The sequence below is a fragment of the Babylonia areolata genome, chromosome 8 (assembly GCF_041734735.1).
Source record: "Babylonia areolata isolate BAREFJ2019XMU chromosome 8, ASM4173473v1, whole genome shotgun sequence".
Lineage (NCBI taxonomy): Eukaryota > Metazoa > Mollusca > Gastropoda > Neogastropoda > Buccinidae > Babylonia > Babylonia areolata.
The window spans coordinates 37,154,662-37,169,358 of NC_134883.1; the positions used below are offsets into that span (position 1 = coordinate 37,154,662).

Below are 14,697 nucleotides of genomic sequence, written 5' to 3' on the forward strand. Positions count from 1 at the left end.
TGGCCATGAATGAAAATGCCCCATGAGAACCATGGCGGAGACGCGGGGACGGACGGGCGGGCATTTGAGTTTGACATGGTAAGTATATGTAAACACCAAACATGGAGTATAATACAAACTCCTCCTTTTGGTGTCATATACTGTACCATGTCAAACTGATGCAGAATTTAAAGCAAATGGAGGAGGGCAACGCCTACTGGTTCGTATGGGGAGCCCTTGAAACTGAGACGGCAGTGTTAGCCGCGACAAAGGAAATCCCCTTGGAACCGTCAGCCCTGGTCATACGGAAATCCCAGAGGTAGAAGTTGATGAAGGGATTCTCCGACCGCCAGAAGGCTGCCTCCAAGACATGCTGCAGTGGTACTGAGTGCTGGAAAGCAGCCGAAGTAGCTATGGCCCGCACTTCGTGTGTTCTGGGATTAAGACAACTGAGATCCTTGTGTGCATGAGAGTAGGCTCTACGAATGACTTGGGAAACCCAGCGGGAAATGGTGCCTGCAGCGATATCTTTCTTGTAATTCTCATTGAGGGAGATGAGAAGGCGCCTCTGAGAAGAACGCCTATGGCGAGACCTACTGCAATAGTATTTGAGGCACCGAACGGGGCAGAGATGCCTATCTTCATCATCTTGTGCCAGAATATCTGACAAAGGTCTGACCCTCAGAGAGGGGGAAGGGACCTCGGGGTCTTGGTTCTTAGCCAGAAACTCTGGAAGGAAACGAAGAGTGATGGAACCATCTCTGTGGAATGCTAGATCTTGTGGCATACCACTAAGACCATGAATCTCACTTCTACGACGGCCCGTGGCCAGCAACAGAAGGAAAGTGGTCTTGAGAGTGAGCAGGTCAAAAGGAATAGTCCCCAATGGCTCAAAGGGCTGTTTTCGAATGAAATCCAGCACCAGGAACAAGTCCCAGAGGGGCACTCTTCTGGGATTCCTAGCTTCCTTCAGAGAGGCGCCCCTAGCCACTTCTCTGAGCAGGAAATCAGCTTCAAAAGCGGGACCACCTAGCTGTTTGATAGTGGTACAAATGGCAGACCTGTACGCTCTCACAGAATTAGCAGACAGGTTGAGAACCGAGGAGCAGTGAGCCAGAAAGTTGGCCAGCTGCATGCTCGTAGGGTTAGTAGGGGGAATGTTCTGAGCTGTACACCAACTCAGCCATTTCTTCCATCGAAAGTCATACAAAGTCTCTGTTCCCTCCCTCCTGGCTTTGGAGACTATGGAGAGGAGGTCGGAGGAGGCACCCCCCTTGGTCAGCGCGGCCGACACAGAGGCTGACCGAGGGGTGGAAGACTTCAATGGTGATGCTGACAGATCCGCCCGCACAGCAGCCACGCGTGCAGGTGGAGCATTTGAGGATTGGAGTGAGGAATGCCCGAACGAGGCTGCCTCAGCAGATGAGGTTTGGTTTCCAGTTCCAGTGGTGGAACATGTGTCAGGGACTGAAGGACCGGAAACCAGGGCTGGGCTGGCCATTTTGGCGCAATGAGGATCATCTGCGGGCGTTCCAACCTGGCTTTCCGTATCACCTTGGACAGGATTGGAAAGGGAGGAAACGCGTAGGCAATCAGACTGCTCCAGTCTAGAGAGAGAGCATCCACTGCCCATGCTTCTGGGTCGGCGACTGGAGAGACGTAAGTGGGAAGTCTCTTGCTGAACCTTGTCGCAAACAGGTCCACCATCGGCCGGAACCACTGTTCCCACACTCCTTGCAGGGTGTCCTTGTCCAGGGTCCACTCTGTGTGTATGACACTCTTGGACCTGCTGAGAGCATCTGCCAAAATGTTGTCTTTCCCTGCTATGTGTCTCGCTGAAAGTGCAATGCCCTTGCTGTGGCACCAACGGAGGAGAGCCTCGGTCCGCAGAGAGAGGTCTGCCGAGTGCGCTCCGCCCCCTTTGTTCACGTAACAAGCGACTGTTGTATTGTCCGTGAACAAGCGAATGGTCTTGCCTTTGGCCTCCGCTATGAAGTGCTGGAGAGCCCTGCGAACTGCCTCCAGTTCCAGAACATTGATGTGGCATAGGCGCTCCTCCGGGGACCAAGTCCCTGCTGCATGGAGTGAGTCCATGTGGGCTCCCCAGCCCATGGAGGAGGCGTCTGTGAATAGTGCCACCTGAAGGGTAGGTGGGGCTATGGGCACCCCCTGTGTCAGAAGAGGGGTGGTTAACCACTCTGATGTCACCTCGAGGAACCACTCGCCCAGACATATCCGGGTATCCCATGGCTGAGTGCTCTGGGACCACCGTAGCCTGAGTGCCCTCTGAAGAGGGCGCTTGAGAACCCTGCCCAGAGGGATAAGAGGTGCCATGGACTCCATCATGCCCAGGAGGGAAGAAAGTGTCCGCGCCGTTGCTTGGGAGGAATGGCGCAAGTGGTTGAGGAGGCCTGCCAGACGGTCCCACCGATCTGGCGTCGGAGAGACTATCATGGACCGCGTGTCGAATCTCATCCCTAAGAAGTCGAAGGACTGGCTTGGGGACAGATCGCATTTCTCCTGGTTCGTGATGAAGCCCAGTTGGGAGCACAGGTCTAGAAGTCTGGCTGTATGACTCTGGCACAGAGCCTGTGACTGGGCCAGAATAAGCCAGTCGTCCAGGTACACACAGAGCCGAATGGACTCCGACCGGACGATTGACACCAATTCCCGCACCACCTTGGTAAACAGGAAAGGGGCAAGGGACAGACCAAATGGGAGGGCAGAGAACTGGAACACTCTGTCCCTCCACACGAACCTCAGGTACCGGCGGGATGCCGGGTGGATGAGGATATGGAAATAAGCATCTTTCAGATCGATGGACGTCGCCCAATCTCCCCGTTGCATGGTCTCCCGAATCTGTGCCTGTGTGTCCATCTTGAATTTCATCTTGGGGAGGAATCTGTTGAGGGGGGACAAGTCCAGGACTGGTCTCCACCCTCCGGAGACTTTTGGAATCACGAACAACCGGCCGTAAAAACCGGGGCTCGGGTCCGAGAGTTGAGATATCGCCCCTATGAGGAGTAGGTGCGATATCTCTTTCTCTAAGACGCTCTCCTGCTCCATCGAGCTGGGCACATAAGGAGGAGGAGTGGATCTTAGAGGGGGGCGGTCCCCCACCCAAGGGAGCATGTACCCCGACTCTAGCACTGACACAATCCAGTTGTTGAGTCCCAGAGCACGCCACTGATGAGCGTGCCGGGACAAGTTTCCTACTTGGAGGGGCTGAACGACTGGCGGTGCTGAATCGGGGCCCAGTCATTGGGGGTGCTGCCTTCTGGCCTTGGGCATGGCCGGACGGCTTGGACGGCCATGAGGTGGTTTGTTCCTCTGCCGCTGATTCTGAGCACGCCGCTTTGGCTTAGGAGGCGAGGTATATGGAGGAGCCCTGGTGGCGGGTCTCTTCAATGGCATAGAACCCTGGCGCCCCTGGGAGGATTGGGCTAAATATGAGGCCACCTCCCGGTTTGTCTCTGCCCTGTGGCTGACAAAATGCGGCGCATACTGGCCGAAGAGGGAGTGCTGCTGTGCTGGGATGGACCACAGGGCAGCCCTCTCCTCTACTGGAATGTTAGAGAGGCGGAGAACAGCATCCCGCCGCGCTAGCACCGTATTGAAGTGAAGGCTGGTAGCTGCGTCTGCAGCTGCCGTGAGACCAGACGCTACTCGATTGCCAAAAGTGTTTAACCTCGGGTCTGAGAAGAGGCCAGGCAGGCCAGAGGAAGGAGACTCCGTGTCCTGCTGAACTGGACGTCGTTCCCACAGCTCATTGGCTCTGTCGAGGAACGCGTCAAAGAAGGTATAAGCCGTGGAAACCTTGAGGAGGCAGCGGCGGGCCAGTTTGTCCCACTCTGCAAATGTCTTAAAGGGAAGAGTAGCTGAGGTGGGGAAGGTGGTGCGCTGTGAGACCAACATCCTGTCCTGCGCGGAGGGCTCTGCTTCCCTGTAGGCAGGGTGGTCCTGTGTGTACCAGGACCACACTCCTCCCTTGGAGGGATCTTTAAGGAACTTGCCTGGGGCAAAAGCGCCCGGGGCAGAGAGTGACTCCCTGCCTGGAGGAGGGATGGAAGCAGCACCCCTGACGGTGCGGGCTGGCTTATTAAGCCACTCCTGAGCCATTTCTGGCACTCTGAGTCGCCTTGTGGTTCTGGAGTTAGAGTCACCTGACCGTAGGAGGGTTAAGGGTGACAAAGTTGCCTGAGGGACTGATTCAGCATGTGTGACCCTATTGGGGAGGGTCAGCTCGAGCTCGGCAAAGTCCGAGTTTGGTTCAGGCTGGTCCCTAGTGAGGCGTGGGCTCCATCTGTCGCACTGGGATGGGGGCGAAGAGTGCTCATCCGCTTGTTCGTCCTCATCCGAAGACAGGGGCTGTCCTTCTTGTTCACAGTCCATCCCCTGCTGGGTGCCATCCCACGTGGATGTACCCACGGGGGCGTCCTGTGGGCTGTGGTCAGCCCAGCGGGATGAGCTGGGGCGATCCCGAGCAGGGACCCTGGTCTCCTCTGTTATGTCCTTGACGCCTGAAGAGGGTGTGGAGTGTGTGGACCGTAGGTCCAACCATGCTTGGGATGGTGGGTGCCACACCTTCTCAGAGAGAGCGTCCCTGGACGCCAGAGGGACCCATGAGTGCTGTGAGGGGACGAACACCCACTCATCTCCTTTTAGGACCGAGGGCTGGGTAGGTGGGAACAGCAGGCTCCCACGGGCTGAGCGGGGTCCCTCAGCTGCCGTCGGTCCTGAAAAGGAAGCCGTAGTGACCGTGGCGGTCACCTGCGTGCTGACAGAGGACCGATTCGAGGCTGTAGTGTTAATACTGGTCGAGGAGCTCGACCTGCCCAACGAGGAGTCAATCCCTCTTGTCGGGGCTGTGTGTGTCACTCTGTGGTCTGTGCTGGGTTGGGTCCGGTGGGGAGCGGACCAGGGGTTAGTCCCTGGTCCTCCCGGGAACCCAGCATGCACCATAGGTGCACCCCAGTACGGGTAGAATGGGGGATACCACCCGTGGGCACCAGCCATCCCGTGACCCCAGCCCCAAGGGTCACTGGTGCCTTGACCTCTCTGAAGGGAAAAACCTGGCCAAGTCGGAGGGAGGTCAGGTCCGACTTGGGTGTCAGACAGGCCGAAAGGCCGGCGGTCTGACTGCCCGGAACCGCCTGACACGCGCGGGACTCCCCCAGCAGGGGAGACCGGCCGGATAGCGGGGAGACCTGCAGAGCAGGTTGCCACGCGCCCCGAATCCCCTCCCGTGGGGAGACTGGGGTGGCTTGGCCCGGGGTGGGCTAAGTGGAGGTAACCCCCCGGAACCAAATGTTTTTCTCCCCCAGGAGGAGGTGGGGGAGGGGGGTCGACCGAGAAGGGAGGAGGGGAAACAGCACTGGGGCCCCTGAGGGCCGTCTCCGTGTGGGGACCCGGGTAACGGCGGGGGGCGGCCTCCCCTTGGGAGTCCGCACCCAGCCGCGAGTTCCCACCACCAAGAGAGGACGTGCTACTCCCCCATCCACCCGCCTCGCGCTGGGACACTTCGGGAGGTGACGCTCGTATCCCTTTCCCCCCGGTCCCCTTCATGACCGTTTTATCGGGACGAGCGTCCCCTCCGCGATCAGCGTCTGCAGACGCATCGCCGCGGTCCCTATCGGGAGAAATCATGAGCTCCGGGCCTGGGAGAGTCTCTTGGCGAGTATCTCTGCCAGCATCATGATCCCTGCCTTCGTAGGATGGCAAATGAGGCATGGTACCGCGCGTAAGCACCCAGCGAACAATTCGATCCCCAACAGAGAAAGGAAAGACAGGATCGACTCAGAGGTAGAAAAATACGAAGAAATCGAGGGGGCCGAGTCGAAACGAGTACACAGAATGTAAGCACAATATACATGCAAGCCGCATGCAACAAAATAAGGCCAAATGACAACGCTTAATAGCCAAAAAAAAGCGTTAGACGAGACAGAGCGAAAACCTGACAAGATGGCGTGGAGAGCCCTGGCCAAAGGAATGATTCAGCGCTTATAGCTGTTAGAGGCGTTTGATTGGCTAAGAGCGGGCCAGACTAAGAGGGGCGTCTTTTCACTGTTAGCCGCGCGAAATTTGGCCAAACAGAGCAAACCATAGGCCTAGTTTGCATCAGTTTGACATGGTACAGTATATGACACCAAACAATATGTACTCATTTCACAAAATTAAACACAGTCTTTTTTTCCAAGTGAAAAGTACCCAAACACACTGAATAAAATACTGACTGTAGCACACAATGTACATTATTTACAAACATAGACACACCCTACTATTTACATGAACACTGGGTGTCTCATTCACCAACAGCCAGCCAGATGACTGTCACAGTATATGTGTCACAGCCCAGTGACACAGCTGTGTCACCTGTCACCCTGCAATGTGTGATTGGCATATTTGTTGGTTTCGTTTGGTGCACATTGAAAAAAAATATTCAGGAACAAATAAAATAATCTAATGGCTCTGTGATCAGTGGAGTATGAAGTTGGCAGTGCAAATTCCTTGCCCGGTGTTTGTACTGCTGTGCTTCACCACGTGCTCTGAAATGATACCACTGAAATGTAGGATCACTTTCAGCTTTAATATCTTCTCCTATTTCATCTCCATCTTCACCTACATCCAGTTCACGATCAATTGTGTTTATTTTTCCTGTTCAAACTTCTCCAGTTGACGCACAATAGCTTCAACTTCTTCCTTCGTGTAATTCTCTCACATTTCATTTTTGATACGAGCCACCATTTTCAGCTCCGAGACAGCATGTGAATGAAACAACAAGATGAGGGCCAAATTCTTATGAATGGGGGGCTGTTTACTGCCAAAAGAAGCACCATTCTTTCATTAGTTTGTTCTGACTTTTGCTTCAGTCCTTGTGTGTGTGTGTGTGTGTGTGTGTGTGTGTGTACAAGGCCATGCTCAGTGCATGATGGAAATTCCCCACCATGCTGACTCTAAATGGTGGGCTGCAGTGGGATTAAAGAAACAGCGGAAGTCTCCAGTCAGTGGAGAAACTTTGTATTGAGAAAATATATCTGTTTAAGTTTACCATGGACACACACACACACACACACACACACACACACACACACACACACACATGGACAACTGAACACCAGGTTATTACATAAACTCACTTTTTTTTTCTTTCTTTTTTTTTTCTTTTTTTAACTCAAGTGAGTCACAAATGGGAGAGAAGGTGAAAATGGGCACTGGCCTAAGAAGGTATGAAATCTGATCAAAGGTGATGTGTGGAATACTGGATGCGATGCAGTTAACAAAAAACAAAACAAAAAACTAACAAGCAACAAAAAAGAATCAAAGAAAAAGAAGGCTGGATGGTGTATGGAGATTAGAAACTAACTGGTGACAAACTTAAGCACATTCACAGAAGACTCCCACCATCTTACACCCCCTTTTCTAGCTGTACTCTAGGGAAACCCAATGAAACAATCATACTCTTTATCCTACAAGAATGGGAAATGTCTTGATTCTGCAACAGAGAAATCTGAGTGATTGTGTATACGTATTTTGGGAGTATGGAGTGAAAGAAATATTGTTTGAACATGCAGTTTTGTTGACTGTGTGTACACCATTACCAAAGACCTCTCTCACCTATTGGACTTCCAGGTAAGTACAAGCACTATCAAAGAACTCTCTCAACTGTTGGACTTTGTGTATACAAGCTGTGACAGAGAGCTCTTTCACCTGTTGATTTCAAGGTGTGTGGAATACTGACAAATTCCTGTCTCACCTGTTAGACTTCCAGGTATGCACCACCTCAGGGTCCTGAATGTTGTGGAGGAGGGCCTGGTCATCCAGAAAGTCAAACATGTACTTGATGGCCAGAGGCAGGGCCGACCCACGGTGTGCAGTGCTGAAGATCCTCTCAAACAGGTCATCCACAAACTGCTGCAGTGTTCCCTGCACAACCAGCAGTCCCAGTCAACTATTTGTGATATAAGCTCTTTGTGTTTCCAGCTGTCCATTCAAGCCATAAACTCAATAAAGCTGTTCCAAGTACATGTATGTGGAACAAAACCTTGGCACTGAAACTGCTCTGCTTGCATTTAAGTGGAAGAATATTCTGATTTTTACTGAGACCATAACACTCTAAAGGAAGTAAATCATGTGTGCAAATGATAGGTTGATGTTTCTATATCTAGTTTCTTCCCTTTTACCATGTCTACCACTTACCATTTGTGCATGAGAGAACATTTATTAGGGGAACCCACATAAATCTAAATCTAGCATTGATGTGGTCAGCATGATGGCTACTCACTGACCGACTTGACAATTCATCTGAAAAATTAGTCTTCCAACAATGTTTCGATGAAAAGCTGTTGTAGATGAAGAAATGTGAGAATGAGTGTTTGTGACTGGCAACATGGAATCTGCTTTTCTTGGGCCCATTTGGATACCTTTTTGTGTGGATTGTGGAATATTTATAAATGCATCTGCTGAGAAGAAGTGAGAATATTTATGAACCTTATGTTTTGCACTTTCCTTTGATCACTATTTTGTCTGTCTGAGTGTCTGGACTGACATTTTGTGATTTTTCAAAAATCATGAAAAACCATTCAATATCTGGGTGCATGGCTCATGACTGTGCCTGTGACTCCATTGAGTCAACATTTTCTAAACTTCTACACAAAATTTCTAGGTTCACTTAGATTAAGTGTCTATGATCCTGTGTCAAAGAAATGTTGTTGAGCCATGTCTCCTTTACAAATTTCAATAATTCAAAATGGCAGATCAAAATAAGGTTAGGATAACAGAAAACCAAAAACTATTCCATGCATAAAAAAAAAACCGCCTGGAAAAGAAAACGAGACACAAGTACAGTCATTCATATCCATGTACATAGACGTATGACATTCCTTAGGTGTTGACTATTCCATCAATTTTGTTTATACCACAGATAAAAGAAAAAAACAACAACATACAACTAACATGAACATAAACATAATTACACATAATACACAGAATTATTCATAACAGGCATATAAAACAAAAAACTGCCAATGGGCTTCTCAAATATCATAGGTGCAAAAAGGAATACAATATGGTAAGAATGCCAAATTATCAAATTCAGGAAGACAAAAAATATTCAAGGCTTTCAGAAAAAAATACAGGTGAATGGTCCAGCAACACAGATAATAAGAAAGGAAGAGACAACAGAAAAGGAAAAAAGCAAGAGAGAAAGAAAACACAAGAGATGAAAATTCCCATACAGTGTTCCTACAAGATGGGGATGAAAGAGCCCCTGGCATTCCCATGGGGGTTCACAGACAGGAAGGGAACCACCAACCTTTGTGACCAACAGGCGAGGCAGGTAGATCTCGCTGACCATCTTACTGCCCCGGTCCCCTTCTTTACTGGGCTCCACATCATGTTGCCGTACCTGTGAACAGTAAGACTGACACCTGTCAATTAGCACCTAACAACAGCAACACACTGACACCTGTTAATCAACACCTAACAACAGCAACACACTGACACCTGTCAATCAGCACCTAACAACAGCAACATACTGACACCTGTCAATCAGCACCTAACAACAGTAACACATTGACACCTGTCAATCAGCACCTAACAAAAGCAACACACTGACACACATCAATCAACACCTAACAACAGCAACACACTGACACCTGTCAATCAGCACCTAACAACAGCAACATACTGACACCTGTCAATCAGCACCTAACAACAGTAACACATTGACACCTGTCAATCAGCACCTAACAACAGCAACATACTGACACCTGTCAATCAGCACCTAACAACAGCAACACACTGGCACCTGTCAATCAGCACCTAATGCTGACCATACCCTCTCGCATCAGCACAAAGGTAAAAAGTACTTAGGCAGGGGCAGGCAACTCAACGAAAAAGACTTGGGCAGAATAGCGTTAAAAGGTGAAGACCTGGCCACATACACATACCAAATGGAAGTGTTTGATGCCATTGTTATCCACATCCACGGCGACATGAATCATCTGTGGTGTCACTGACCGTGTCAGTGATGGACTGCGATTGTAGAAAGACGACAGGTCTGGAAACATGGAAAAGCATTTTCCACATGATGTATTGTGTATGACAGAGGTACATAGAAAACAAGAGGAGAAGATAGAAGGAAGGGCACAAAAGCACACACACACACAATTGTTATAGATGTATAGAAACAGTGTCATGTGATCGACATAAACACAGGAAAACAAATTCAGACTGCCAGTATTACCATTACTATATGGAGCCAGTTATAGCAAACATCCCCAAGGCTTTCTTGAATGATTTATGTCTCCCAATAAAGACCAGATAGAAGTTTAATTCATTCATTCCATTTGAACTAAATTTTGAAAAAAATATACAGCGTTCATGCGTATAAGAAGTAAATGTCTACCACATACTTATCCAGTGTCCAAAAACAAGACAAGTGATCTAGCGGACCAGTTTCTACCAAACACATATTTGTCCTTAGGAGATGTTATAAATAATTATTACTTTAAAAAAAATTCTGAATTTCTGAAACAAAGACCACTTGAATCTATCTTTAATTGATCATGTTTTTGTTATGATAAGCATGCTTTTTACAGTTACAGGGATGCTTAATAATTCACTGTTATATTTCATGTTATAATTCACTGTTAATCAGTCCTTTGGAGCTTTTCCTTTTCCACTACTCTGTCACTTCAGTCATTCCACCAACTCTTCCATGTCCCCCCACTACCCCATTTCCCATGCACACATACACACTTTTAAAAAATTTTTTATCTAATACCACTTAACAATGAAAAGATGTTAAACTGAAGAAAGAAATGCACATGATTCTGTTAATTGTATTGCTAAGAATATATTTTTCCATATGCATTTATACATATAGTGAGCTTCGAAACATGAAATATCTGCATATCATCATGAGAACACTTTGGGTCAAAGCTTTATCATCTTTTCCTACAGTCATATATTTACCACTTCGAAGTCAGATATCATTCATTTCAAATTACCTGCAGTCAGATTGCTTTCCATTTAAAAAATGTCCTCCATCATGTCTCAGCCCAACTAAAAAAAAAAAGGTCAAAACTGAGTGTATGAACATGTTACCAGTCTGTGAGGCCAGTTTGAAAATGACATGTGCAAGAGGTCAACCAAACATGAAAATGAAAATGAAAAATACTTACTGGATTTTTCAGACATGATACTTATGTTGTAGGTCGGCAGCAGCTGCTTGGGATGTAATGCGACATAGGCACCATCAGGGACCTGACACCACACAGATACTCAGTGTGACTATCAGTGATGATCTCTCACATGCAAGTCAAGTCAGTAACCAACATGAAGTCTGACAAGGTGTCAGTGTCTGAAGCCTGTGATCACTGTCGTAAAACTGCTATGCTTTAAGATGTGAAGCTTTTGCTAAATAATTCTTATATTACACACTAGATACAGTATTATTGTCTAGATTTTTGTGTGTGTGTGTGTGTGTGTGTGTGTGTGTGTGTGTGTGTTCACAAAGGCGTGTAGTAGTAGTATACTGTACCGAAATATAGTTGTCTAAAGACAGTGATATTGCATGCAATTCCCAGGGGATGGTAACAGATAAGGTTTTGGGGTGCAAGATTAAACTGGTTGTTCTCAATGAACATCTCCTGTCATCTATGGTAAGTTGGACAGCAAAACCTAGAAAATAGGGAGTGCAGACCCACTTTCATCTGATTTTCATGGAGGTTTCCCAGTTATTTTTAGCAAGAACAGTGTGCACATGTGTGTCTCCATGTCCTTTTTTCCAGGTCACTGAAAGGCTAAAATTTCATTGTTGAAAATGCTGTTCTGACGAAAGGATTTTGAACATTTTCAGTGACTATTTTTGCAAGTTTACAAAATATATTTGTTTTATAATTACACCAATTATTTGCTTTAGTCTTCTACGTTTACTTTAAGCGTGTTTCTTGTCTTATCTCTGCCATTATGTATTCCAACTGATCCATTTCTAACCTCTGCCGAAAAGCAAAGACAGTGCAAACTCAGAGAAACCAGTTAGGGTGGTAGGCTGCCCATGACATCATATGACCTACTTCTTGATCTGCAAGGGAGGAAAAGTCCACCATGAAAGCTGGCCTGCACAACCTCCCTCATACTACATGGTGGCAGCAGCAATATATTCTAGCATAGTAGAGGGAAATCAAGCACAACATGTTCCTCATCTAGGTCTAAACTCAAAAGCACCGAAACCATTCAACAGCAGTCCATCCAGTTGGACGAGATGGCATCAACGGTTTGACAGATATGCAACCACATCCAACTAAATACTGAAATGCTAGAGAGAACAGGTAAGCATCTTTCTTTATGCTATGGGTGACATGGCCAACGATATCCTCTCTACCCTGGGCGTGGATGAGGAAACAGTCAATTTCAGGGACCTCACCACAGCATTCAATCAATCTTTTGACTCCCACAAAAATGTTATCATTGAATGTACAAAATTCATTAGACCTATACAAAACCCTGGAAATTCTACTGACTCTTTCATCCAGGATCTGTATAGATTAACAATGAATGTGGGTTTCGTACCTTGAAGGAAGAACTAATCAGGGATAGGATCCTTGTTAGTGTCAGGGATGATGGACTCTCAAATGAGTTACAAGCCAAAACAAACCTTACCCTTGATCTAGCCAAACAAACTGCATGAAAAACAGAAGCCAAAAGCTTACCATTTTAAGGGGAGAGAGTACTTACTATCAATGCTATACACAAATCTGTTTAAAAGACATATCCTAAAAACAGAAGAGACAATGGACAAACTAGAACCACTGATTACAGACAAGGAGAGGCAACTTTAATCATTCATCCTATAGGTTACTGTGATAAGGAGCTCTATCCCCAGAACAAATGCCCTGCATGTTGCTTTGAATGTGCCTTTTGCAAAAAGAAAGGACATTACAAGGCAGTACACCAAAGTATGCAAAAACAGGTGCACAAATTTGATGAGGATACCTCTGAGGAAAGAGAAGATGAAGATTTCTTGGGACAAATTCTCCATGCCTGTAATGCCAAAGATAGTAGCTGGTCAGCTGATGTGAAAGTGAAACTGAACAGAGAACTTTACTCTTTCAAACGGGACACATGGGTTTCAGTGTCAATCTGTGCTGGCAGTGAGTGCATAGTCATCAGGAAACAAGAAACTATTGACAGTCTCTTTCAACTATGTAACAGCCTGCAGGCACCTGAGGTTGAACAACCTGATGTTAGTCCTATACCTGACATGTATTCCTTCATCTTCAGAATGCATCAGTAAGCATGCCAGAAAACACCAAACTGAACAGTCGAGGTGAGAACGCAGACTTGTTTGATGCCATTTGTCACTGGGAAGGCCTCTGACTTGTCTCCATCATCCAGAACTTTCGCCATGATGCCATCATGGAACTGCCAGACGATTGTGATGAATTTGCTGGGGCAGCCAAACTTCTCCATGATTTTCCACAAGCCTTCTCTGCGGACTGTATTGAAAGCCTTGGTCAGATCAACAAAGGTCATGAAGAGGCCGCTGTGTTGGTCCTGGTATTTTTCCTGGAGTTGGTGCACAGCAAAAATCATGTCCGCAGTCCCATGTTCAGCACGGAAGCCACACTGACTTTTTGGGAGGAGAACTTGCTCAAGATGCTGGAGAAGCGGGCTGTGCAGGACACAGGCCAGAATCTTCCTAACAATGGACAAGACGTCAAGAGGGAGATGCCTTGGTGGTTGTTGCAAGACTGACAGCTGCCTTTCTTCTTGTAGATGTGAACTATACTGGAATCTTTCAGCTGTTGCCGGATCTGTCCTTTATTCCACATGGACTGGGAGAGTTCAGTAAGATTTTGCATCATGGCAGGGCCTCCAGCTTTGTATACCTCAGTAGGGATTGCACAGAATCCTGGAGCTTTGCCACAGAAGAGTTGCTTTACTGCCTTCCTGACTTCATCTTCTGTTGGAAGGGTGTTAAGGTCCTCAATCTCTACCTGGGGCAGGTGAGCAATGGCCTCGTCGTTGATGTCAGCAGGCAGTTGGGGATGTTGTTGAAGTGCTCAGCCCACCACTTCAAAATCTGCTTCTTCTCTGTCAGCAGCTGCATCCCATCTGCGATGAGGAGGGGTGAGGAGCGGGAGGACTGGGGTCTGTATACAGCCTCAAGTGCATTGTAGAAGCACTTTGTGTCATGGCTGTCTGTGTAGCCCTGGATTTCATCCGCCTTCTTGCTGAACCAGCTGTCTTGCATCTCACGAAGTTTCTTCTGCACCTTTCTTCTTATGTTAGCAAAGGCATCTTTCTTGTCATCTATCGAGACAGTGATAATGCACATTAATATCGGTAAGGGTAGTAACTACCCAAGGGTGGTAACAGATAAGGTTTTGGGGTGCAAGATCAAATTGGTTGTTCTCAATGAACATCTCCTGTTGTCTGTGGTCAGTTGGGCTGCAAAAACTAGGTAATACTGCAAAACATAATTCTGGAATCAGTGCTTTTCTGATCACAACTTGCTAACTGAAAACCCATAGCAATTATTGCAACTTATATTTTGTATCTTGGGCCAGCAATTTGTCATGATTTAACAGTTCTACTTGAATGTTAGAAACCAGCTGTAACTATGAAATCTGAACACTGGAAACATGTAGCAACTCTGAAATCTGAAGTGATGGATAAGGGAATGTAATGTTCTCATATTGAATTATGTCCATT

At 47.4% G+C, this 14,697-nt stretch overlaps 1 protein-coding gene across 9 annotated transcripts in view; it reads right to left on the bottom strand.

Annotated features, from left to right (window-relative positions):
- Positions 1–14,697, bottom strand: part of LOC143284774 (plexin-A2-like) — a 561,646-nt gene that overhangs the window by 17,098 nt on the left and 529,851 nt on the right. For all 9 annotated transcript variants that reach the window (XM_076591753.1, XM_076591756.1, XM_076591755.1 and 6 more), the window contains 4 exons: positions 11,163–11,244; positions 9,927–10,036; positions 9,290–9,382; positions 7,733–7,902 (listed from right to left, as the gene is read on the bottom strand). In XM_076591753.1, coding sequence (XP_076447868.1) covers positions 7,733–7,902; positions 9,290–9,382; positions 9,927–10,036; positions 11,163–11,244 — 455 coding nt within the window. The remainder of the gene's footprint in view (positions 1–7,732; positions 7,903–9,289; positions 9,383–9,926; positions 10,037–11,162; positions 11,245–14,697) is intronic.